This window comes from Narcine bancroftii, chromosome 9, assembly GCF_036971445.1.
Source record: "Narcine bancroftii isolate sNarBan1 chromosome 9, sNarBan1.hap1, whole genome shotgun sequence".
NCBI lineage: Eukaryota > Metazoa > Chordata > Chondrichthyes > Torpediniformes > Narcinidae > Narcine > Narcine bancroftii.
This window is the reverse complement of record NC_091477.1, coordinates 49,663,874-49,690,801: the sequence shown is the minus strand read 5'-3', so window position 1 is coordinate 49,690,801 and position 26,928 is coordinate 49,663,874. Positions and strand designations below refer to the sequence as shown.

Genomic DNA, 26,928 nt, shown 5'->3' with positions numbered 1-26,928 from the left:
AATAATCTCTTCCCTACCTTCCAATAGCAACCTGGGGTGTATCTCATCCGGTCTTGGGGACTTGCCAAACCTAATGTGTTTTTTTTTTAGAAGATGCAGCACTTCCTCTTAATCTAAACATGGTCCAGCACATAAGCTTGTCCTATTCTGACCTTACCTCGATCAAAGTCATGTTCTCTGGTGCATACCGAAGCAAAGTATTCACTTAGCTCCTCTCCAACCTCTTCCGTTTCCAGGCATACGTTGCCTCCTTTATCCTTAAGTGGCCCTACCTTCTCTCTTGTCATCCTTCTGTTCTTCACATATGCATAGAATGCCTTGGGGATTTCATTAATCATACTTGACAAGGCCTTCTTATGCCCCCTTCTAGCTCTCCTAAGTCCTTTCTTAAGTTCCTTTCTGGCTACCATATAATTCACAAGAGCTCTTCCTGTTTTTGATTCCTATATTTAATGTATACTTCCTTCTTCCATTTAACCTCACCTGTTTTGTCAATCAGGATTCATTTTTCCTACCATCTTTTCCATGTCTCAGTGGGACAAACCTATCCAGAACCAATGCAAGTAGTCCCTCAACATCCTCCACATTACTTCTGCACTTCCACTCAAGAACACCTGTTCCAAATTAACTCTTGCCAGTTCCTGCTTCATCCCATCATAAGTAACCCTTCCCTGATAAAACATTTTCCATTTTGTCTGCTTTTATCCTTGTCCACAGCTATGCTAAAGCTCAGGAGTTGTGGTCACTATCTCCCCCACCAAGAGGTCTGTCCTCTGACCAGGTTCATTACCCAGAGCTAGATCCAGTTAGGCCTCTCCTCTCATTGGCTGGTACACATACTGCATCAGGCATCCTTCCTGAACACATCTGACAAATTCTACCCCATCTACCCCTCTTGCAGTAAGGAGGAACCATTCAATATTTGGGATGTTGACGTCTCCCATAACAACCCCCCCCCCCCCGTTATTTCTGCACAACTGGAATTACTCCAGCAGGTTAGGCAGCATTCACGGAGAGAGAGAGCTAAAATGTCACCTTGATGGCCTTCCATTGGGCCATGGCTGTCTGCTCTTTTCAGCATGGTGTGTGCTGATCCACAGTGAAGTTAGAACCCCAGCTGTGGACTGTAAGTTCAAGTCTGTAATTTGATCCAGCATTTGCAAAAAAAGTCTCAGTAACATTGAAGTGCTGGAGAAACTCAGCAGTTCACACAGCGCTTTTATTGAAAAGATACATAACAAATCATCAAACCCTGATGAAGAGCTCAGGCCCGAAACATTGGTTACTTATCGTTGCCATAAACAATGAGTCTCTCCAGCACTTTGGTGCATTAAACTTTTTTTTTCTTTGGCTTGGCTTCGCGGACGAAGATTTATGGAGGGGGTTAAAAAGTCCACGTCAGCTGCAGGCTCGTTTGTGGCTGACAAGTCCGATGCGGGACAGGCAGACACGATTGCAGCGGTTGCAAGGGAAAATTGGTTGGTTGGGGTTGGGTGTTGGGTTTTTCCTCCTTTGCCTTTTGTCAGTGAGGTGGGCTCTGCGGTCTTCTTCAAAGGAGGTTGCTGCCCACCAAACTGTGAGGCGCCAAGATGCACGGTTTGAGGCGTTATCAGCCCACTGGCGGTGGTCAATGTGGCAGGCACCAAGAGATTTCTTTAGGCAGTCCTTGTACCTTTTCTTTGGTGCACCTCTGTCACGGTGGCCAGTGGAGAGCTCGCCATATAACACGATCTTGGGAAGGCGATGGTCCTCCATTCTGGAGACGTGACCCACCCAGCGCAGCTGGATTTCAGCAGCGTGGACTCGATGCTGTCGACCTCTGCCATCTCGAGTACCTCGACGTTAGGGATGAAAGCGCTCCAATGGATGTTGAGGATGGAGCGGAGACAACGCTGGTGGAAGCGTTCTAGGAGCCGTAGGTGGTGCCGGTAGAGGACCCATGATTCGGAGCCGAACAGGAGTGTGGGTATGACAACGGCTCTGTATACGCTTATCTTTGTGAGGTTTTTCAGTTGGTTGTTTTTCCAGACTCTTTTGTGTAGTCTTCCAAAGGCGCTATTTGCCTTTGCGAGTCTGTTGTCTGTTGCTGACATTAAACTTGGATCGCCTGACAGGCTGCAAAGATATTGATGCCTCTGGGAGCTCAATCTGCCATCCAATACCAGAGTCATAGGCTGGGAATTCTGCAGTGAGACAAGTCCCTGTACCATCTACAAGGAATGGAGTGCACCACACCCCACAGTGGCAGCTTCAACAACACTTGACACCATTCTGGATGTTGCAGTCCACATGAGAGAAACCCTATCTCCACCTATTCACTCTCTCCACCATGAACAAATAGAGGCAGCAGATTGCATCAGCTACCCGATACACTGCAGCAACTCATCGCGATTTCTCTTGCAGCCCCGTTCAAATATAGCATTTCTAACAAAAGTATGGAAACCCCACCAGTTGAAAGTTCCCTCCAAGCCACAGATCATGTTTTGAAAGTGTATAGCCATTCAATTACTTTCCTGGGTACAGATCTTGGAATTCCCTCACTTACAACCCTATGAGATTCCCCACTCTCCAAGGACTGCAGTGGTTCAAGGAGGCAGCTCATTGCCACCTTCTAGAGGTCATTTAGGGAAGGGCAATTGAACACTGCCTTGGCCTGCAAAGTCCACATGACATGAATGGATAAAAAATAATCAGTCTGGCCAGTGGGGATTCCGGGCCTTCCAATGTAATAACCTCTTCGATTGCAGAGGTAGTTAGGGACAGACAATAAGGACTGGCATTGCTAGTATTATTTGCATCCTATACGCAAACTGAAAATAACTGGGCCATCGTAGCTCAGGATCCACTGAAGTCTAGCATTGGCATTTTTCATTTTTGTGCTTGACGACCTACACTATCTCACTTCTTTCTACTTCTGTAGTCTCTTCCCCACCCGCAGTACTTCTCCAAATGGTTCCTCTTTTTATGAATTCAGTGAGGTACTTGGCGAGATTCAGTATGTCACCGAAGATTCTTGAAAACTTCTACAAGTGTACTGTGGAGAGCATCCTGGCTGGTTGAATCACTGTCTGGTATGAGGAGCCAATGTTGGGCAAGAAAAAACTCCAGACGGTTGTTAAACCTGCCTGCAACATCACAGGCACCCAGTTTCCCTCCATCGAGGACATCTACACGAGGTGGTGCCTTAAGAAAGAAGCCTCATCCTCAAGGAGCCCCACCACCCAGGCCATGCCCTCTTCACTCTGCTACCATCGGGAAATAGGCACAGGAGCCTAAACACAGGCACGCAGCGGCACAAGGACAGCTTCTTCCTCGCTGCCATCAGATTCTTGGATGATCAATGAACCAAAGACACTGCCTTACTTTGACTTTTCTTGCACAGGTTTTGTTTATTTTTGTAAGGTGGTTTATATGAATGTTTGCACTTTGATGCTGCCATAAAATAACAAATTCGGTGATTTGTTCATGACAATAAAATCTTATTCCGATTCAGTTCTCCCTTTCCTTCTCTCAAACAAATTTGTCTCCTCAAATTACTCTTCCATGAGAGACACAAGAAACTACAGAATCTAGAGCCAAAAGAAAAAAAACTGCTGGAGAAGCTTTAATGGGTCAAGCAACAGCAAAGGAGGGAAGTGGTCAGTTGATATTTCAGGTTGAAAACACTGCCTCACTTCTCCATTACAATAATCGTCAAACACATTGCGACTGGTCACCTGCTCTTCTATTGTAATTTATTAATGGTTACACACCTGGGAAGTGAAGTGGTTTGTGTCTAAGTGTAAAAGTGTTTTGTAGTCACAGACGTGAATCACAGTTTTTCTCACCATCCTCTCTCCACAGGTGCTGCTTGACCTGCTGAGGTTTTTTTTCAGTATTTTCTGCTTTCATATTTCTTGCACCTATGGCTTTTTTTGGCATTTTTATTGTGTTTATGTTGTGGAGGGGATAAAATACTGAATGGAATTATCCAAAACCCTCTGTAAGAAAGATTCTACATGATGGAGATATCACTGTGGTCTTGGGAGCTGTCAAAACTGACCAATGAAGTTTTAAAGTTCCATTTTTGCTCATTCACATCAGATTCAGATATGAGGTTGTCACGTGACTATGCCCTGAAACAATCGAAAAGAAACCTTTAACTGCGCCAAAAGTGCAGAGAAGAGTGAAGATGTATTTTTTCTATATCTGGAGCCAACCAAATGATGGTCTGTCTTAAAATCCTACCTTACACTAGAGTGATGTTACAATGGGCCATGATCATGTGAATTTCTATTGCATTTAAGGTGCATCCACATTCTGCATTCATAACAGAGTGTTAAAGAGTGTTGGGTTACCACAACAACTAAGTTCAATTATTATATTATCAAATAATTGAGAGGAGAATGGGGTTGAGTGGAAATATACATCAACCATGATTCAAATGGCAGTACAGACTTGATGGGCTAAAGGCCTCATTTTGCTCCTGTGTCTTACAGTCTTGTAGCATGAGGGAATTGTAGGTATTGAGAGAATGGATGCTCAGGGCTGAGAGGCAGGGGCTGAGGATTGGTCCTGAGAAAGAGATAGCATAAACACCTGAGGACACTTGTGTCACTGGGGATGATGTCACCCAGTGTGGTAACTCATGGTATCACCCCCTTCCCCCATCCTCCCAAGGACTTCCTCCAGAACCAGACCATATAGAATCCTTAGTAATGTTTTTTTTTATACTAATATTTGTAAATCATAATTCCCACAGATCACTGAAAGTCATGGTAATAGAGTGAAATAAACAACAAGCAAAATTGAGTTACAACCATATTAGTAACTGAGCAGAAGCCTTTTTTTGATTTTTCCCCTTCTTTTCCTTTAATTATTACTTCATTCTCAAAACAATATTGGTCTAGGTTCACAAATACTAATGACCACAATATTGTAGCTAAACCAGCAGAAAATTTGACAAAAGCAGTGACTATAAAAAACACCAGCAGCAATGTAAACAACAGCGCCTGCTTGTAGCACGTGCAGACAAAACCACGTGATTCAAAGCATCATTATAACTGGGTAATAATGACAGCTCTGACTGGAGCGCGATAGAAGGTTCAAAAAATAAATTAGCGTAGAGTTTAAGCCTTGTGGGTATATCGCTATATGTAAACTGAGTTTACATATAGTTTTTGTAATCCAACTACAGAAGATATTTTTATAAAAGATAATAAATTTCTGCTGAAACATTGCACAAAAATTTTATAGACAGTCAGTGTGGTGTCACCCCCCTCTGATGGTGTCACTCAGTGCTGTCCTCACCCCCCTAGTGAGCTAGTGAGTGTGGGTGTGGTTGGATAGTGGAGTGTAGACATCAGGGCCTCCACATTGGCCCCCAACGACCTCCAAGCAAGCCTGCATTTGTCACTCCCATTACAATGTGGTCTTTGTTCTCATACAATGTTCCAGTAGCTGCACAGCATGAGGAATTACATCACCTTCTGATCACCTGATGCTGTAACCACATGAATCATGACTCACAATGAGAATCGCCTGCTCAGATTTTGGGAGTGGCTCTGTCATCAGACCAATCACTGCCGATTTTACTCCAGGAAGTACAGCAACACCATCCACTCTTTTAGTACTTGATGATGCCTCATTTCCCAACACCACAACTCAGATTTCACCTCGAACATCCACCTTTGGCTCTGGTGCATGTTAGAATGGCCTGAAATCATGACAGGGTCAACATAAGTGCAGTGCCTCGTGTAACCCATGTAACTCTGTCATAGTTGCACTGACCTTGATTGTTTCCATCCAGCGTGGCTGTTTGACCTGATAGTAGATGACTGATCGGTATTCACTAACCAGCTTGTCACCTGCTCCCAAGCAAATGGCATTCTGCGTCAAAATGGTTCAGTCGGTCAGTTAAATAGAAATAGGACAACGTAATAAAATAGCCTCAAACATACAAACAGTTAAATGATAATCAAATATAGATGGTGAATGTTCCCCAATCTCTTTTAAATATTTGGTGTGTTTTATAATTTATTTGCTCCTGATTCCTCCTCAATCCCATCTCCCCAAAGCTCCATTCTGCCCAAAACCTCTGCTACCTCCTGAATTAAAATATTTTTCCTCAATTCCCTTCTCATGCTTTTATTAATTATCCAAACTTTCTCTCAGCACCAATCCAATCCATCTTTCCCATGTCTATATCCCTCTCTTTCTAGTAGGATCCATGGCCAACAATGAACCATAATCTCAGGCTGTCATCAGCCTTTACAGGATACCTTTATCAAGATCCAGCATCCTCTCTGTGGTCCTGTGGCTTCAAGAGTAAATCCAACTTTATCTAACTGGGCATAAATGAGTTCTAACTTTTTTTTTAATCTAGCAGGTGATGCTGGTTGATATTCTGTAGTGTACAGTGGATAGCTTCCATTCCTCGAAACACTGCCTGCAAGGTTGGCTGAGATTAATAGAATATCCATCTTCAACTGAGAGGACAAAAGGTCTTTCCAGCAGCTGCCGCTAAATCACTAAATAGTGATTTCAAGCAGAAATCCTTACCGGGATCATTTTACCATCTTCATTGCAGACACACATTATCACTTCCACATTCTTCTGCGTGGTTTTATTGTACTTGTCAAAATCTCCATACTGAACATTAATGTAGATGTCATTCCTTACATCACCTGCAGAGTAAAGAAGGAGAGAAACTTTCTTCTGTGAACAGCTTTGGAATACTTTGGCATGAGTGAGAAGGCCGAGGGTTCCCTGCCAAAGTCCATCGAGCCATGAAGGCAACAACCATAGATAAATTGGTTAATACGATATATGAGATGCTTATTAGGACAGGATATTTTCAGGTGAGGGTGTAAATGAAAAATGGAGGATATTCAAAAAAGAAATTTTGAGGGAACAGAGTAGTTATGTCCCAGTGAGGATCAAAGGAAAGGCTGGAAGTCATAGGGAGGCTTGGTTTTCGAAGAATATTGGAAATTTGGTTAGGAGAAAAAGGGAGGTGTACAAAAGGTATAAAGAACAGGGAGCTGAAAATTTGAAGGAGGACTACAAGGAGTGTTGAAGGAATCTTAAGAAAGAAATTAGAAAGGCCAAAAAAAGGCACGAAAAGGCTTTGGCAGACAGAGTAAAAATAAATTCAAAGGGTTTCTATAAGTACATTAAAAGTAAAAGATTAGTGAGGGATAAAATTGGACCCCTTGTAGATAGTGAGGGTAGGCTGAGTGAGAAGTCAGAGGAAATGGGGGAAATTTTGAATGATTTCTTTTCCTCGGTATTCACTAGGGAAAAAAAAAATTGTACCAGTTGAAGTAAAGAAAAATAGTGGGGAGGTCATGAATCATATAAGGATAACTGAGGAGGTAGTGATGGCAGTGTTAAAAAGGATAAAGGTGGACAAATCTCCGGGTCTGGACAATGTATTCCCAAGGACACTCAGGGAGATTAGTGTACAGATAGTGGGGCCATTAACAGAGATATTTAGGATGTCACTGGTCACGGGGGTAGTGCCAGAGGATTGAAGGAGATAGCATATATGTTCCACTAATTAAGAAAGGGTCCAAATGTAAGCCAGGAAATTATAGACCTGTGAGTCTGACATCTGTGGTGGGTAAGTTGATGGAAAGTGTTCTGAGGGATATCATTTACAAATATTTGGAAGAACAGGGATTGATAGGAAGTAGTCAGCATGGTTTTGTCAGGGATAGATCATGCTTAACAAACCTGAAAGAGTTTTTCGAGGGGGTTACAAAAAAGATTGATGAAGGGAAGGCTGTAGATGTTGCCTATTTAGACTTTAGTAAAGCTTTTGACGAAGTTCCTCAGAGGAGGTTAGGAAAAAAGGTGGAGGCATTAGGTATAAATAAGGAGGTAGTGAAATGGATTCAGCAATGGTTGGATGGGAGGTGTCAGAGAGTACTGGTAGAAAATTGTTTGTCCAATTGGAGGCCGATGACTAGTGGAGTTCCTCAGGGACTCCACAGGAAAATTCCCATAGATTAAAAGGTGGTTTAGAAAGGCTGGAGGTGTGGGCTGAGAAATGGCTGATGGAATTTAATACAGATAAGTGTGAGGTGTTACATTTTGGAAATGCAAATCTAAAAAGGTCATATGCATTAAATGGTAGGCTATTGAGATGTGCAGAGCAAAAAAGGGATTTAGGAGTTGTGGTAAATAGTACCCTCAAGGCTGATACTCAGGTAGTTGGTGTGGTGAAGAAGGCATTTGGAATGTTGGCCTTCATAAATCGGAGTATTGAATTCAAGAGTAGGGAGGTTATGATGAAATTGTACAAGGCATTGGTGAGGCCAAATTTGGAGTACTGTGTACAGTTTTGGTCACCAAATTATAGGAAAGATATAAACAAAATAGAGAGAGTGCAGAGAAGGTTCACGAGAATGTTGACAGGATTTCAAGCTTTGAGTTACAGGGTAAGGTTGTGCAGACTTGGGCTTTTTTCTCTGGACCGTAGAAGATTGAGAGGGGACTTGATAGAGGTGTTTAAGATTTTAAAAGGGACAGACAGAGTAAACGTGGATAGGCTTTTTCAATTAAGAGTGGGGGAGATTCAAACTAGAGGGCATGGTTTAAGATTGAAGGGGGAAAATTATAAAGGGAAAATTAGGGGAAATTTCTTTACGCAAAGGGTGGTAGGGATGTGGAATGAGCTTCCGACAGACGTGGTTGGGATCATTGGTTACATTTAAGGAAAGAGTGGATAGTTACATGGATAGGAGAGGACTGGAGGGGTATGGACCAGGTGCTGGTCAGTGGGACTAGGAGGGTGGGGATTTGTTATGGCATGGACTAGTAGGGCCGAACTGGCCTGTTCTGTGCTGTAAGTGGTTATATGGTTATAGGCCATGAGTTTCAAGAGCATGGTTGTGCATCACAGAAGGCGGAAGGGGGCAGAGGTTCTCAGTATTTAACAGGGAACCTAACGAGAGTGAACAGGTTCACAAGCAGATGAATTAGCACGTAGGAATTGTTAAATGTGCAAGGAAGTCAACTGGATCAAAGACAACAAGTGTGGGAACTCTACAGGGTGGGTTAAGTCAAAGGTGGAAGAAGTGCCGGTTGCCAAAAAAATAAATAAAAAACTGTATATGTGTGACAATTCTGGAAAGAAGGAGTGGCAGCTCTGGAGAGAAGGAATGACAACATTGGAGAAGAACAGTCATGAAGGAAACCCTCAGCCTTGAGCTGAGGGAGAAGGATCAATCATCTGCCCCACAGATGAACAGACTACCATAAATTGGAGTGGTGAGTTGAGTACATACTGGTATGAGATACACATTAACATTCAGAATATTAATATTACTCGGGCATCAATGCAATAACTAGTATTGGGTGGAATAAACTGATGAGAGAGGTAAATTGCTAGCCTGCCTCGTCCTTCTGGTCAATAGAGTACAAAGATGTTTGCTGTTATTTCACACTGGGACTGCTTCAATGGGGTATTAATAAAATAAACCGTCATCTGAATTGTGACCTCGCTCTATTTTGAAAACCTAATCTGGACCCCTGTGCACAAGAATAAATCGCCCTTGTCAAAGTTAGAAAAAGAACACTTGAACATTGAGATGGCAGTCAAATGACGCCAATTCACAGTTGTTCAGTGTAATATCACAACAGGCAGCCCATGGCCACCTGTAACCCCAGCAAGATCAGAATAAATACCGCGCTTGGTAAAAGGTGGAGAATTAAATGTACACTGCTCCTACACCATACAGAATGGATAATATCCATCCACCTTTAAATTGTGGAGCTATTGAATGAATACACAAAAATTGTGGAGGAGCAGTGAAGCATTTTTACAAAATCATTGTTAGGTGAAGTGATGAAAGAACTTGGAGATACCAGTGACTGAATGTATTAATGTAACTTTAGTTTGTGTTCTCTGCTTATATATAAATACCAGTGGGTACCCATGGTGATGCATGCAGGGAAGTGGTGCATTCCTCATTTGAAAATGGAGGGAAATTTGACAGGAAAATTCACTATTTTAAAATAATTTCCCTCCACGTTGACTTTGCATAATGACTCACAGCTAAATGTTTAAAAATCATTGTATTTTGGGAAGCGGAGAGCTATTTCAATATTTAAGACTCAGTTCAGCACTCTCTGAATTTCTTCTTCAACCAGGTAACCTAGATCAATATTCCAGTGCAGGACCAAGGGAACAATGCACAGCTGAAGTTGCAAACATTAAACATACCAGTTAACCATTAGAGAACATCGAACATTACACCACAAAATGAATCCTTCGGCCCACGATATTGTTCCAAACTATATAAACCTATTCCACACAATCTAATTTTCCCATTCCAAACACTTATAAGCCTCTATTTTTCTTATATCCAAGTGTTTATCTAAAAGTCTTTTGAATGTTTCCATTGTACCAGCCCCCACCATTAACGGTAGCAATGCAATCCAGACACCCACCACTCTCTGTGCAAAAAATAAACTTATCTGACATCTCTCCTAAACTTTCCTCCACTAACCTTCAACAGATATCTTCTTGCTATTGATACCTAGAAAAAAAAGATACTGACTGTCCAACCTAGCTGTTCTTCTCATAATCTTATGTTCAACCTTATCCATTAAGTCTCTTCTCATCTTTCATTACTCAGAAGAGAAAAAGCCTAGCTCACTCAACCTTAAGACGCGTTCTCCATTCTAGGACACATCCTGATTAATCTCCTCTGCACCCTCGCTAAAGATTCTAGGCAACAATAAAATATGCTGCAATAAAGCAGTTCACACGATGTCATCTAATGACCTGACGGAGACTCAACCAATGCCTTTGAAGGATTTATTTTGTCAATGATCTCCCTGCTGTTTGAGAGCCGGCTGAATTGGGTTTTGGGGGAAGGGCTTCCCGATGTTCTGTCAGAGCCTGATTGAAATTAAGTATAGAGGGCACCATAGAAATGTGTGTGCTTTCTTACTCCTTCCAGGCTGAAGCACAGGCAGACACTAAAACAGTGGTTCCCAACCAGTGAACCACACAGTACGTTTCCATGTGGCTAACCCACTGAGGTCAGGGTGGGTCTGAGGTCATATCACAGTCCTCCTGGTAGGTAGGATAGCGAGCAATCAGCCGCAGGTCTCAGCTGTGCATCATCTACAACAGATGTGGAAACCGGTGGAGAAACGTCGGGGGCAGGGGTCTTATGAAAGTGGCTTGAGTTTTGATTTTGATTGGGCGTTTTGATGCTCAATGAATACCTTGCAGTGTATTTTGTTCTTTAAAAAAATGCCTTTGACTTGAAAATAGTGCTCAGTCATTGCCACTAGTGGGTCATGGTGTGATAGACCAGAAGCCAGATGGGGCTTAGAATGAAAAAAAAAGTTGAGAACCACTGCATTAAACGGTAGTCCAACTGAACAACCTCAGGCAAGGAGCTTTAAATTCAGTGCAGCTGTTTCAGAGAAGGACTTTGGGGAAAATAAAATGGTCTTGGGCATCACTGTCTGTGACCTTTGCTTTGAACAAAGCCAGCAAGTCAGGATCACACTGCTGGTTCATTTGCATGGAGCTTGAGTACAGACATAATGGCTTGTTTTATGTTCCTCAGCAGGGATCAATGCCAATTAAAGTTGGCTGCATTGCTTAAAAGGGAGACGCTGGGTGTTTAGATGCTCATCCTAGGCCTGGATACATTGAAGGTCACTACTATACTCAAAAGAGAGCTAGCTCCACAGCTTACAGCACCAGAGGAAGTACAAACTACGAGAACCTCTATTGTAGGGGTCTAGGAAGACAGACTAATAATGAGCTTAAGAGGTACTGGAAAAAGTGGACAATGGCCTGAATGTATCTCTGAAAGATGGGCTCATGTGGTCATGGTCAGGGAGTACATCTTTAGTCACCATATTGCATGCCCTCCACTAAAATCTCACAACCTTTTTAACAGGACCAGTCATCCATCACTCACCTACCCAACAATCTCCATTAAGGGAACGTACACATAGCGGCCACCTGAAGTTCATTTAGCCACATGCATCAGTTATTTTCTCACACTGTCAGCTGTTCATGACCATGCTAATGCTTGAACACAGGAAATTCATCAACAGCTTTCTCCGCTTCTCAGCAGAACAAATTGTCACCAGCAGAAGCTGCCTACAAGATAATTATATATCCTGGTGAGATATGGTAAAATCCTGGACAACAGTTCCAGGCTGGTAGATTTTCCAGAGGATTGGATGCTATTCCAAATAATAGTTAATGCATTTTTAAACCACTTTTTAAAAAAGGTTAAATATTGTCAGACTAAATCTCCCAGTGAACCAGATAGATTTAAAATGACCTAGAACAATGGGGCCCCGGTTAATTTAAGGAGACTGTGTTAAAGCTGCAAGACGGTTAACGATGGGAACTGGAGCCTCTGCAAATGAGAAGTAAACACCTAGCACCTCCCTTTTAAGCAATGCAGCCAACTTTAATTGGCATTGATCCCTGCTGAGGATCATCAAGTGAGTCAGATGATGAACCCTCTGGATTACTGAAAGGTGAGGCAGTGGATTATCAGAGTCTTGCTTCAGTGGCCTCTATTGGTGAAGTACCACTGGCAGAGGCTCAGAGGAGGGCCCAAGCCACAAGCACTGTCTTCTCATCTCTCCCCATCCTATTTCCCTTCCAATTCACACCTCATCTGAACTGACAAACTCTCCTCGATGGAAGCATGGGGTTCCCATTTGCCTCCTTCTCTCATCATGACCTCTCAGATATGCCAGTGATAGACAATCTTGTACTATGGTTATGTACCAACAACCTGAATAATGAAGGAGCTTCCAAATCAGAATGCTATGTGACATGGAGAGATCTTGCCCTTGTTCCTCAGTGTCAGAGGAATTAAATCTGAGGTGCAAATCTCCCATTGCTTATGCCCATAGTGTCATGGATCCAAAAATAGATATAGCATGGAAACAGACCCTTCAGCCCATCGTCCACATTCTCCATTAACCACTCATTTTACTCTAATCCTGCATTAATCAAATTATTTTTTATTACCTCCTTTTTCTCTTCAACTCTACACTCTTGCACTCACCTACATGCCAATGGAAATATATAGTTGCCAAATAACCCAGCTGAGGTCATCAAGTCCATGGGAACTTCAATTGCCTTAAAGTTTTTTTTTGTTTGCTTCATTTTGCAACAAGCAAAAGATGAGCAAATCAATATGTTATCTCCAAATTTCAGGCCAGAAAATCCCAAGCACAAGTTCTGGTCATGATAAAGAGCTAGCCAATCAGGATGGGTGCATCATTTGGTCACCTGCTGCTTGGGTTTGTGAATGGCTCACTTGACAAGGATCAGGGGATGGTGCCTGTATCCAATGTACTCAGGGGGTAAGACTAAAGCGTAATCAGAACATGAGGAGCAGCACAGGTACAGCTCTTGCACCTAATTTATAGGCTAACATAAGGGTGGGATAACATGAGAAGTTGCTTGAGAGTTTTGGTGTGTGACTAATGGCCATGGATAATGATGGGTATTGGCCTGTTGATAATCATGTATCGGGTAGTCAGCCTCCAGAGCAAATCCTTTCAAGCATGGAAGTGGTCTCTGGTGCATTGGCAAACGTAATCTTAATACAGCACCTGGAAGCCATTGTCTCCAGCTCCTTGCAGGAGTAACAAACACCAAAACCTGTGTTGCTCAGTTGTTTCTTCTGCCAAAATGCACATTCATCATGGCCTCAGACCCAGCCTTTATGTCATTTGTTGGATTTGGCCATCGCTGCAAAGGCTACCATTTAATACCCCATCCCTAATTTCCCATGCGATGATGCCCATGAGCCACTTTCCTGGACATGTGAAAGCCTTGTTCCAGTAAAGTAAGGGATTCCATGTTTGGTACCAGAGAAGATAATAGCAATGGTAATGTTTTCTCCAATTAAGGCTGTTGTATGACACACAGGAGAATTTCCTGCTGGAAAGCATCATGTTCCACTTGGTGGGCATTTTCTTTATCTGTGTTACCATCTTTGCCAACATGATCACCATGAGATTCATGCCACATGCATTGTCTTTATAGCATAGCTACCCGTACTACCCAATCAGTTTGGAAAAGATGAGGCCTCATTTCTAGTAAAGACATAAATGATCAAATAATCTATTTCTATCATGTTAGCTGAATTATTAGTTATTACTAAAGCAGAAAGTTGTACAAAGTTCAGGGGATTTTGTGGAACCATTCCATTTCTCTGTGGGAGAAGATATTTGATCATTTATGTCTTTACTATAAGATATTTCCAATCATATTTCCCACGCTCCACTATTAACCTAAAGATTCCTTTTATTAATTGATGGTTGCAATTTTTTATTGATAGTAGCACAGCTAATGTTAGAAATCAAACATTTCCCATTGGAAATTCCCATCTTGCTCCTCCCTGTCAGGTATCACAACAGAAGAGATGGCCAATATTAACCCACCTGGCATGATGATCTCTGGGAATCCCAGCTTCCTGGCCACCACTGTGTTCCTGTCTACCAGATGTGGGTAATCCTTTCTGATCTGTGAGACATCCCCCACCAACATTTTCATCGTCACCCACAGACCTACAAAAGAAAATATGAATCTTGTTTAGTACTTTTTAATGTTAGCTGGGACAAAAGGTATTTTCCTGGCAGTCTCCTGTGCTGTTCCAGATATTTGTACTGTTTGCTTATGTATGTTAATGTCCAGAAGGGTCAGTGATATATTTAAATAATGAGTAGCTAGTATAGTACATTTCTGATTATCCAAAGTGCTCAGGGCTGGACCTATCTTGGTTAAGCAAATTTTTTAGATATTCAAGAATTTTCCCTAAGGCAGCCCAGTAGCATCAGAAGAATGCTTGTACTGGCTATCATCAATCCCTGATACCTCTCCATACAGACGCCAATCCCCGACACCTCCCTACCGCTGTCGCCAATCCTGCCCGGATCCTGAGGTCGTACCTCACCTGTAAGTGGTAGGAGATTGCACAGGGATTGTCTTCCAGCAGAATTTTAGCGACCCCACTGCTCGGGCGAGTGAGGAGAGAGCACAGGTTGGGCAGGCGAGCAGGAAGAGAGCGCAACTAGGGCAGGTGAGTGGTAGCATGAGTCAGATGGATGAGCAGGGAGAGACCGCAGCTTGAGTGTGCAAATGGGAAGAGAGCTCTGCTCAGGAGGGTGAGCAAGGAGAGAGCAAGGTATTCAATTCAAATTCTGAGAATATCAAACCTAAGTTGAAACTGAATATGTATCAAAAGAAGTTTGTTCAAATTACTTTAGCAATAGCAATAAAATGTATTGTCATAACTTGTAAGTCTGATATGGATTTGGGTATAGAACGATGGCATGCTGAGAAAATGACATAATTTAAGAGACAAATATTATATATTTTGGAAGATATAGTGCCCTTATTTACAAAATTTGGTATTAATATTTAAATGATATTCTGATATTCCTTTCTCCTTAAGGTCTCGGTGTATTATAAGAAACTTTAAAGTAATAGGCACCCCTGTTGAAAGTCTTTTATCCCATTCTTACTCTTTTTCTTTATATAGGTGGATAGAGGGGGGAAGGGGTGTGGTATATGGGGGGGGGCATTTTTTTTAATTTTATATACCATATGCATTGTATTATTTTGAATTAATTTTAATTATGTTTTATTGTGTGGTTTTAAACTAATAATTTTTTTTTAATTCTGAGAATACCACAATACAATTTATCACATTTTTTTTACAGTAAATCGTGGCAAAAAAAAGGCAATTTATAAATGAATAATCAGTGTTATCAATGTGTAACCTGTGGACAAATTTTTCATTTGTGAAACTGATTCCTTGTAGCCCCCCCACTAGAGCACAGTGGGTAATTTTTTTTCAACTTTTATTCAAATTGTAACTCATCCTCCAGGTTCAGGAATAGTTTCTACCCCTCCACTATCAAGCTCCTAAACAACAGACTCACTAAAAACTAATTTAAGGATCTTACTTTGCTCATTATATATTATTTAATATTTACATTTCAATATTTGCACAGTCACCCTGTTTACATTTACTTTCTCTTGTTTAAATTTTCTTTCTTCTTAAGTATAGTTTATAGTTAATGATCATTAGAAATTCTGTCTGGTCATCAGGAAGGAAGAATCTCATGGTTATATGTGATGTGCTCTGTCAATAAATTTGAAATTTGACTTTGGTTGAATTCCATGTTGATTTCCAAGGTCCAAGAGTGCCCAGTGGGTTGATGGGGTGCTGTTTTTTGAGCTTCATTGGAATAGTGCAAGAGGTCAAAAGCAGAGAGATCATGTTGGGAGTGGATGCAGGATTAAACTGGAAAAGTATCTGGAAACTCAGGCTCACACTTGTCGACCTGATTGAAGTGTTCTGCAAAGAGAGAACACAATCTGCATTTGATGTTCCAATATAGAGTTCACATTGAGTTCAAAACTGCCAAGTTTTGCATCTCACAAACACTTTCTTCTCCTCCATCCTCATTCTCCTCCCTCTGTTTACACCTTCTACAGACAGATCAGCTCCATTTAACAAGCCTCATCCACTCTCTCTCTCAACCAGCACCTCCGTCTCTTGTCCCTTCTGTCTCTACCTGTTGCAGGCGTTTTCTTTGTTCTCTTCCCCCCCCCACCTCCCCCCATGAGCTTCTCTGCACCTTATGTTTGCTCTCTAACTTTTCTTGATCCTGACGTAAAAGATTAACCTGCTTGTCCCTCTACCAGACAATTCCAGTATTTTCTGCTTTTCATTCAAATCTCTTGCCTGCAGAGTTTTGTTTCTGCATTGTCTCAAACCCTCTAATTTCAATACTTCCAAACGATCCAATGTCACCTCTGAACATGTTCAATCAGAGTCGACCACTACTATGGTTGTGAATTTCAGTTTCACAACTTGATGCAAAATAAAAGATTTCCATCCTTCTCAGTCCCAGATGGCATCCCGTTATCCTGAGAGAACGCTTCAGAGTTCTGTTGAAAGATGATTTATTGCCTTAGACAGAAGCACAATATAATTTTTACTTTCCACAGGCACACAGGTACATTAGATACACTTACTTCAATAGTAAAATATTAAATGACCACAAATGGAAGACAGAAAAAGAGATAAATTTAAATTTAGCTATCAAAGAATGAGTAAATAAATATTTCCAGTTAGTGCTGGGGGAAATGTAACATTTCAATAGTGCAGACAGATCTTTTGATGGCCCTGGGATAGTTTGTGATTAAGGTTAACGCAGGAAGGTTGCAGAGCCTGATAGATGTTGGAAAAATCTGCTGGTTTCTGTACCTTCTGCCTGAAGGGAGCATCGAGAGAAACCTGTGACCATGGTGATAATGCCTCTCATTATCAATGCTTTCACTTTCCAGGTAGATGTAACAGGCTCTGTTCCAACAATATTTCTCAGAATCTCAAGAACATCTGTAAAGTGTGTGAGTTGAGTGCAAGTGGAACACTGCCACAGCAAGAACAAATTGGTTTGATGGATCTTCAAGAGGCATACACCGATGATAAGCTTTCATCAAACAAAAAGGTTAAAAACATAGGAACACATCTGAGAATATTTCTAAATATCACTGAGGCAGCTATGCTGAACCTATACATCTCAAATGCGCACAGCCACATACAATTAAACTGTCAGACCATAGTCTGGATGGTCAGTGCAAGCTGACGACGTGTACCTACCTTCTTTACAATGTTTTGCCATCCCAGTATTTGTGATCTGTTTTTCAAACATTTTACCTCTAAGAGTTTGCAATCCAGTGGATGAATAAGGTGAGTTACAAGATCAGTGAGTGGTCACTGAAAATTGATTGGAGTAGAAATTACTTCCAACAAGTACATAGATGTTGAACATCTTCTCCGATCCATCATGTTTATTTCATGAAAACTCTTGTAGTTAGGCTCCCTCACTTTCAAAGTGATCACTGGGTAGTTCAAGTTGTTATTGAGCTAGGCAGGGTGTTTCAAAGCAAATTTAAGCATCGCTATTCAGCACTGAGATTTGGCCAAGGACAAGAGAAAGAGAGTTAGCCTTGGTCTCCTACTATAGGTGTTCAGGAAAAGAGAAAACCTTCAATTTTTCATTCCTTTCAGCCATTGTGACCCTCAGGGGTGTTGAATCAATTTAGACAGGTGCTTTTGAAGAAACTTCTTCATAGTCAGATGTTTTGTAAGAGGGTAATCAGGCAAAAATTCACAGTACATCAAGGTACTGATGTTTGGGCCCTTGACCAAAATAGATGATGTTAACATCCGCTTGTCTGATGTTAACAATCTCTTTGAGGAAAGAGGCTGAAATCTTTGTGGAAGCAAACAAGAGTGTCACAAGAGTTGAAGTACAAATGATGGAGTCAATGAATTGGGAAGTTATTCGAGCAATTAGCAGAATTTCTAAAACAAAATCATAAAATAAGCAACAAAACAAAAAAAAAGTGACTGTCATACAAGGCTGCAACTGCAATCAGTGAATAGGTTTCATTATTGGTATATATTCAAATATAGAGTAAAACCCGTTATCCAGAATTCAAGCAACCTGCAATCTCAAGCAACCAGAAAATTCACTTATCCGGGATTTAGCAATCCCCATAAGTGCCGAATAATAGGGGTTTTACTGTAATGGTATTTTCTATGAGGAACACCAACTTCACACAGAGAGTGAATGGAGTGAGCTGCCAGAGGTAGTGCTAGAAGAGCATTCAAAAGGCAATCACATCGATAGGAAAGTTTTAGAAGGATGTGAGCTGAAAGCGGGTGAATGGGACTAGATTAGTCAGCTTGGACAAGTTGGACCGAATGGCCTATTCCCTGCTGTAGATCTCTGTGACTCTGTGATGTTGGGCAATGTTTTGACATATTATTCAGTGCATTATGCAACCTCATTTATACTGAATAATCTTGAAACAGAACCATTCTCAGAACCATTCTTTCCTATTTTTGAAATGCTTTCTTAAAATAAAACTGAAAATGACAGATACTAGAAATGCTTTGATTATTTAGGTTCCTCTGCTAGTTGCTTCCAAACACATTGGCACTTCTGGTCTCATTTGCAAATACAGTACTTTTCTGATTAACTGATCAACCGAAATTCCAAATATCCAAAAGTTTTTTTTTACGTTATTAGTTATTAAGGAGCCTGATGGCAGAGGGGTAGAAACTATTCCTGAACCTGAAGGATGAGTCCTGTGGCACCTATACCTCCTTCCTGATGGTAGCAGTGAAAAAGGAGCATGTCCTAATTGTGATTATGGCTATTGTTCTCCGACTGCCATGTTCCATGTTCTCAATGGTGGGGAGTTTCTCCTGTGAGGCATTGGGCTGTGTCCTCTATCATTTGCAGGGTCTTCCACTCAAAGCTATTAATGCTCCCATTCCATGCCAGGATGCAGCCAGTCATCACACTTTTCACTTCCCACCTAGAGACCTTTGCCAACGTTTCTGATGACAAAGCAAATCTCCTCAAACTTCTGATGAAGTTGAAACGCTGATGTTCTTTTTTCACAATGACATTGGTGTGTTGGGTCCAGGAAAGGTCCTCTGAGATGGTGACCTATACGAATTTAATGTTACTCACCCTCTCCGCCTCTGATCCCCCAATGATCGCTAGATCATAGAACTCTGGTTTTCCCTTCCTGAAGTCCGTTATCAGCTCTTTGGTTTTGGTGATGTTGACTCAGAGGTTGTTGTTAGTGCACCATTCTGCCAAGTTTTCAATCTTTTATTGTGCACTGACTCATTGTCCCTCTTTATACAGCCCACTCTTTTTCTTCTTTCTTCTTTGGCTTGGCTTCGCGGACGAAGATTTATGGAGGGGGTACAGCCCACTACCGTGGTGTCATCAGCAAATTTGTAGACTGTGTTGTTCTCGCACCGAGTTACACAGTGATAGGTGTAAAGCAAGAGGGCAGGGGGTGAGAACGCAGCTCTGTAGTGCTTTGGGACTGATGGACATTGTGGAAGAGATGTTCTTGCCAATCTTCCCTGACTGAGGTCTCGTGATAGGGAAATCCGAGATCCAGTTACACAGTGGTGTATTGAAACTCAGGTCTTGGAGTTGGCTGATCAGTTTTGAAGGGGATGATGAAGTTCAATGCCAAACTGTAGTCGATAAAAAACATCCTGATGTATGTATGCATCTTTATTGTCCAGGTGTTTTGGGCTTTGTGTAGAGTCAGTGTGATAACATCTGCTATAGACCTATTGCAGCGATTAGCAAATTGGAACAGATCCATGTTTCCACTCATACAGGAGTGCTTTAACACCAGCCTCTCAAAAGATTTCATCAGCCACTGGTCGATATCCATTTAGGCAGGTTACCAATCTTCTTGGGCACTAGTACAATTGAAGCCTGTTTGAAACAGGTGCACATCACACCCTGTTGGAGGGAAATGTTGAAGATATCCAAGAATAGCCAGTTGTTCAGCACAGGTTTTCAGTACTAAGACAGGTACTCTGTCCAGACTGGATCCTTTCCTTGGATTCAGTTTCCCAAGGTAGGCTGCATGTCATCTTAGGATACTGATAGTAGAGGACTTTCAGGGTACATCGAGGTGCGCAATGGTTCTTCCTTATTCTCAAATAGACCATGGATTTCATTGAGCTCATCTGGGAATGAAGCCTCACTGTTTCCTATTGTACCAGATTTGGTTTTGTAGCAGCGTATTTCATTTAGGCCCTGCCACAGCTGTCAGGCACCCTTTGTTATTTCCATTCTCCATTTCAACCACTATGGTTTTCTGGTAGGTCATGCCTGTTCTTTGTGTAGTGTTCATGAAAGAGTGAAACATGGATGTTTGCAGATATGGTGAGTGCAGTAAAAGCACAAAAATGTTGGAGGAACACATCAGGGCTCACAGCATCTGCGGAAGATAAAGATAAATAACCAATGTTTTGGGAATGAGCTCTCCATCAAGGAATGCCTAAATAGAAAGGGTGGGGGGGGGGAAGGAGGAGCACAGACCTACAGGCAAAAGGCAATAATTGGACATGGAGAGGAGGAAAAGAGAGAATTGATTGGGGGGGGTGGCTCTATTACTGAGAGATGGCGTAAAGGAGACAAAGGGAAAGGGAGGGAGACAGCCAGCCAGACAGAGAGAGGTAGAAGAAAGGAGACATAGGGACAGGGAAAGAGAAAGACTGAGGGGGGTGGCTAACAGGAATATGTTAACACTATTTGGCTAGAGGATGCCTAGACAAAATATGAGGTATTGCTCCTCTAATTTGTTCTTGATCTTCAGCCTTAAATGCCTATAATCTGGCTCTCAGAAGGTTTTGGATTTCATTGTTCATCCAGGGCTTCTGGTTGGGAATGATTTGATGGGAACACACTCATCCACAGCTGATTTAATAAAGTCCATAACAGCCAGACGTAATGATTCAGACCCTCAGATTAGTTTGTGAACACACTGACTCGAGACAATCCTTTCAACTGTTCTTCAACCTCCTGCAACCATCTTCTGGCTGTCCTGATCACTGGACCCTCACCTTTTGGGCTCAGTCTGTATGCAGGTAGAAAGAGCACTGCCAAGTGATCTGTCTTGCCAAACTGCAGTCTTGGGAAAGAACGATAGGATTTTCTTATCTTAGTGTAACAGTGATCAAGTGTGCTGGGACCTCTGGTACAGCAGATTATTTGCTGGTAATGATTAGGCAGAGTTTTCTTAGGCCTAATTAAAGTCACATTCTATGATCTGTAGTTGTAGGGGGATCTCTACAGACCACATCATGCAGTTCAACAAGTGTCTTTTTATAATTGGCATTGAGAGGGATATAAACTGGTAAGAATCCCTGATGAGAAATCTCGGGGTAGATAGAGGGTCTGCATTTCATCAATATTTCCTCTAGATCAGTGGAGCAGGAAGTCGACATTACACCAATATACGAACACCAGCTGGTGTTAACTAAAAAGCTCACAACCCACACCCTTCTGATCCAGTCTGTGAATGGTGAAACCCTCTGGTCAGATCGCGGTGTTCCCTGTCAACCAGGTCTTCAGTGCAGTAGACAACTAAAGCCCCTTTAGTGATCCCAGGAATCAACCGCTAATCGGCCTTTAGAATAGAAAGTGTGAAAGAAAAATCTGCTCAACACCAGCATCAGATGACATCATCTCACGCCGGGGATTGCTGGCCTCGACCCCTAGTACAATCCCCCGGATCTGCAGACAACGGCATTGAGATCAGGCAATTGCCTTGCAGGCACTTCCTATTAAAGGTAGAACAGACCGAATGCCGGGGATAAACCCTTGCAAGTGTGAAAGCGTTCGGTGTTCCAGTTAGGAATGGTCTAGTGCGAAAGGCAAAAACCCCATTCCTATCCCGGGACACTGAACGGCCAAGTTACTGGAATGAAAGTGTGAAAGGGGCTTGAGATTTGTCTCATCTGTCTCTGATAAAGCAGCCTTGCTCTGAGGTCATTAATTTTATTTTCTAATGACTGTGCATTTTTCAGTAGCATGCTTGGTAATGGAGGTCTCAGTACCCTGCCCTTTTGTCTGGTTTGTCTGGAGATGGCATTGCCCTTTAAGAGCTTTGTGTCCAAACCAACCCGTTCCTGACTCACCTGTCATTTGTGAGATCAGAAGATCGACCATCTAGTTCTGCATCTTACTGTTGGGAGGAAACCTGCAGGCTTCCATGTCAGATAACCAGATTATATTCTAATAAGCCTAGCTCTGATGGAAGGTGATTGACCTACAATATTAAATTTGTTATTCTCTCTCCAAGTATGCTGCCTGACCTGCTGGGTATTGCCGGTCTTCTCTTTTATTTCAGATTTCAAACAACTAGAGTGTTTTCTTTTGCAGTTTTTTCTACTCCCCCCCAGTACCATTCTCTCTGAGTAGTGAGCAATGGGCTTCATGTCATTCAGAAGCTTTTGGACTCCTCCCTACTACAGACATTTCCTATGCTCTCTCTGACCTTTCATGTTGATGGGACAAGTTTATTGCCCAGGTGCAGCGAGCAGGCAAGCTTGAAATTCCAAGCATAGTACAGCAGTTCAAAGCACACAAGAGCAGAGTTACAGACAGATATCAGTTGGCAACATAATTCAACTGGTGTGAGGTTCGTCCTGGAATCTGATAACAGCAGCACAGAAACTGTCCTTGAACCTGGTGTGGGAACCTTCTTCCCAAAGGGAGGTGAGTGAAGAGAGTGTCGTTGGAGTGGAATGAATCTTTCAATGTGTCAGCTACTTCTCCAAGGAAGGGGTAAATGCGGATGAAGTTGATGGAGGGGGGAGGGGGATGAGATGGTCTGAACTGCATTCACCACTCTTCTTCTTTTCCCCCCCCCCCACCTCTACATTTCCAACCATTGTTAGATCTGGATAAAGGCCATAAATCCTAAACACATGCTGATATTCCCAGAATTTTTGTTTTTAATTCAGTGATCAGGGAAATGAGTGAAACAGTGGTCTTGACCATGGGTACCGTGCCTCTGGTAGTCAATGAGCTGGATGGGGCCTCTCTAGGACACAAGCCAGGGCAGCAGAGTTGATATGGAGATCCGTCTGTTGCCCATGCAGTGGGACACATCCCTCCCCCCCCACCCCACCACACTCCATGCTAATGACAAGTCTAAAAGAACAACAAAAGTTGATACAGTTTGATACCAGCAGCATCTCAGGAGCTGGGTACAGCAGTCAGCTGCATTTGCGATTCCAACTCCAGATTTTTCCTTGGGATTTACTCCCAAATCCTTTCCTGTGAGTGGGTATAGACACAAGTCAGCGAAGGTTTGAAATCAGAGTCTTCCCTCTGCTGGATGAGTTACCATCCACAGTTAACAAGCCCCATCTGCCCACAGCAACTGGTTTCAAGGTGCCAATGGCCCACTTTTGCCCTTCCTCCTGTCAGTTAGAACAGTTCTGCCAAGCACAAGAACTATGGCACACACAAAGGCCAGGAGTTGGACTTGGTTGTCAGAGGCTATTTGAGATGCACGCCATGAAGAGCATGTGTGTAGCAGTGGGAGTTTGTCCCCACGACCACTCTTCAGCTATGACAACCTTTAGAGCTAGCTAAGCACATGGATGAAAAATAATGCAGGCTCAAGGAGCCTTTTCATGTCTATTTTGTTTCTTTCTCACTCTTTTTCCAACCATCTGTTCACCTTTCTAATTTGGAACATCTCACTGCAAGCAACAGTCATTAGATCCGAGTGTGGGTTTGGGAATTTGCTTCAAAGACTTACTCAAATCTCTGGGAGAAGAGAGTCAGAAAGTTTTTGTCTGCAATGATTTCTGGTAGTTTGATCATTGATTGAGTAATTGGATGTGATGCTCGTTTCTGAATGAGTAATAGCTTTCAGTTGTACACAGCAGTAAGAACACGTTAGCAAAAATCATAAAGAGCCTCGTTAGAACATGATAATAAAAGCAATGTCATGAACAATTTTGCTTTTGAATATTAAGGATCGGGGATTCAGGAAAGTGATGTTGGCAGGAAGTGGCTTGGGAATTCCTAAAGCATGCTGATGCATGATAGGCAAATAATCCAGGACATTGTGAGGAAGCATTTCCTGTAAGCCTTGTTATCCATCTGAAGTATTTTGCCCTGTTTTCATCCTTTTCGATCCTCATCGGCAACCCACCACCCCCCCCCCTCCAAACTTGGCCTCACCCCACCCCTCTGCAGCTGCATCCATCTCCTCCTATTGCACAGGCTGCCATCAGAGAGGTTGGGTGCTTCCTGGTTATCCTCAACACCAGTAAGGCTGTGTACTCAGCACCCACTATACTCCCTGTGCAATCACGACTGTGTGACCAGGCATACTTCAGCTCCAATCCACAAACATGCTGGAGAAACACAGCAGGTCACACAGCATCCATAAAGGGTAGTCAATGTTTTGCGTGCAGGCCCTCTGTCAGGTAGGCAGGGAACGTAGGTTGCTCATTTTCCCTATGGATGCCGCATCACCCCAGCATTCAACCCTAGCATCTGCAGACTTGCTTGTTTATATTTTAGCTCCATCTCTATTTTTGTGGATGACACCATTGTCATGAGCAGGATCTCTAACAATGGTGATTTGATGTACACAAAGAAGACAAATGAACTAGTGCTTTGGTGCTAGGACAACCACCTCCCACTCAGTGTGAGCAAGATTAAGGAGCTGGTCAAAGACTTCTGCAAGAGAAGTGCTCACTGCCCTCCCTGCATCAATGGTGCTAAGGTGGAGCTAATAGATAGCTTAAAGCTCACAGGAGGAATCATCTCTAGTGACCTGTCCTGGACAACTCACATTGACACAATGACCAAGAAAGTGCCCCAGTACCTCAACCTCTTCAGAAACCTGAGGAAATTTGGCACGTCACATGCTTCCCTCAAAATCTTCTTCAGATGCACTGCTGAAGCCTCCTATCGTACCTCAGTATAGGAACTGTTCCACCCAAGAGCACAAGAAACTGCAGAGGGTTGTAAATGAAGCTCAGGCCTCCTTACACATCCCACTTCCCTCCATCAACAATGCCCACTGCCTTGGAAAGCAGCCAGTATATCAAAGACACATCCCACTTGGCCTCACTCCTTTCACTATCTTCCTTCCACGAGCATGAGATCATTCACCACCAGATTCACAGACAGTTTATTTCCCCCTCTGTCATCAGACTCCTGTGCAAAATTCACAGTGAATTTTGCTCTGTACTAATAGATCTATCTCTTTAACTCTACACACAACACTGTTTTTATTGCTGCACTATGTATGGGCTGACTAGCTGGACTCTCATAGAACAAACTTTTTCTCTGTACCCTGGTACATGACAATAAACTTGAAATTGAATCCACAAACATTGTTGAGGGCAGAGTTTACCTCAACACTCAGCACTGTCCAAATCCAGCCCAATAGAAAAAATATTTTCGTCATTCAATGTTACTGGAGGCAAAATGACTAATTTCCAGTTAATATTAGTGACACTTAATTAATTTTATTCTGACATGCAAATTATGCAGAACATAACATCTTGTAGTATGATCAAAAGGATTACCTTGTCCCTTTTCATCCCCTGCTTTGGTAGAAATGACTCGATTAAGTAAAGAGTGCAAAAAATCATTCTCTGCTACAAATCTGCAAAAAATGAGAGTGAAAACTTGTGAAATGTAATAGATGCAGGTTTAAAGCAAAGCAATACATAAATATACAGGCTGGGGCTAGAGGTATCTGGCTACATCACAGTTGTACTCCGAGATTGTGTCATACATATTGTACAGTAGGCTGTTAAGTAATCACTTTGCATTAAAGTACAGGTTGAGTATCCCTTATCCAAAATGCATGGGACCAGAAGTGTTTCAGATTTTGGATTTTTTTTTCGGATTCTGGAATAATGTGTTTAGGGTAACTATGCAGAGCAGTAGCATCAGCAGAATGCCTGTATCAGTTGTTAAATAATAGCAAATCACTGAAAATTTAATGCCGTATCTCTTAAATTTATTCAACCAGCCCGTTGAATATTGACAGTTCCCTTCAATTTTCAGTTCATCATGATAGATCTTTGCTTGTTTCTTGATCAGAATACTGTTAAGTGGCACGTGGTGACTGCAACGTTGATGGATCCACTCTTCCAATGCACGATCGAGATCTTCACTTGGAGCTTTATGCAGTGTTTTTTCCACTTTTCATTAACTTCTGTTCATCACTTTTAGTATCGAACTCAAACTGTTTCTTCAGGTCATAGTTGGTCGTCATTCCAGCCCCATACTCTTCTGTAAGGAGTTTCACACTTGCGCCACTGTCTAGTTTAGCTTGACTTTCTGTGCTATAGATAAATATAAATTCTTCCTCTTTTTCTTATCACTGCTACCCATCGGGGTACATGCATGCCTTTTTGACATTTTCAACAAAATATTTGTACCACAGAGCAGAGAATAAGCAAAAGAAAACCAGAGAGCAATGCACGTACGTGTGGCAGTGACAATGGCTGGTAATAAACTGATGCCAACAGCGGCCCACAT

At 42.2% G+C, this 26,928-nt stretch overlaps 1 protein-coding gene across 1 annotated transcript in view; it reads right to left on the bottom strand.

The window, feature by feature from the left end:
• The window catches only part of LOC138743573 (dedicator of cytokinesis protein 2-like), a 699,740-nt gene that overhangs the window by 530,034 nt on the left and 142,778 nt on the right, over window positions 1-26,928 (bottom strand). Inside the window, exons 13-16 of the mRNA XM_069899077.1 lie at window positions 25,965-26,044; window positions 14,434-14,559; window positions 6,541-6,665; window positions 5,770-5,868 (exon numbers count right to left, since the gene is read on the bottom strand). Coding sequence (XP_069755178.1) covers window positions 5,770-5,868; window positions 6,541-6,665; window positions 14,434-14,559; window positions 25,965-26,044 — 430 coding nt within the window. The remainder of the gene's footprint in view (window positions 1-5,769; window positions 5,869-6,540; window positions 6,666-14,433; window positions 14,560-25,964; window positions 26,045-26,928) is intronic.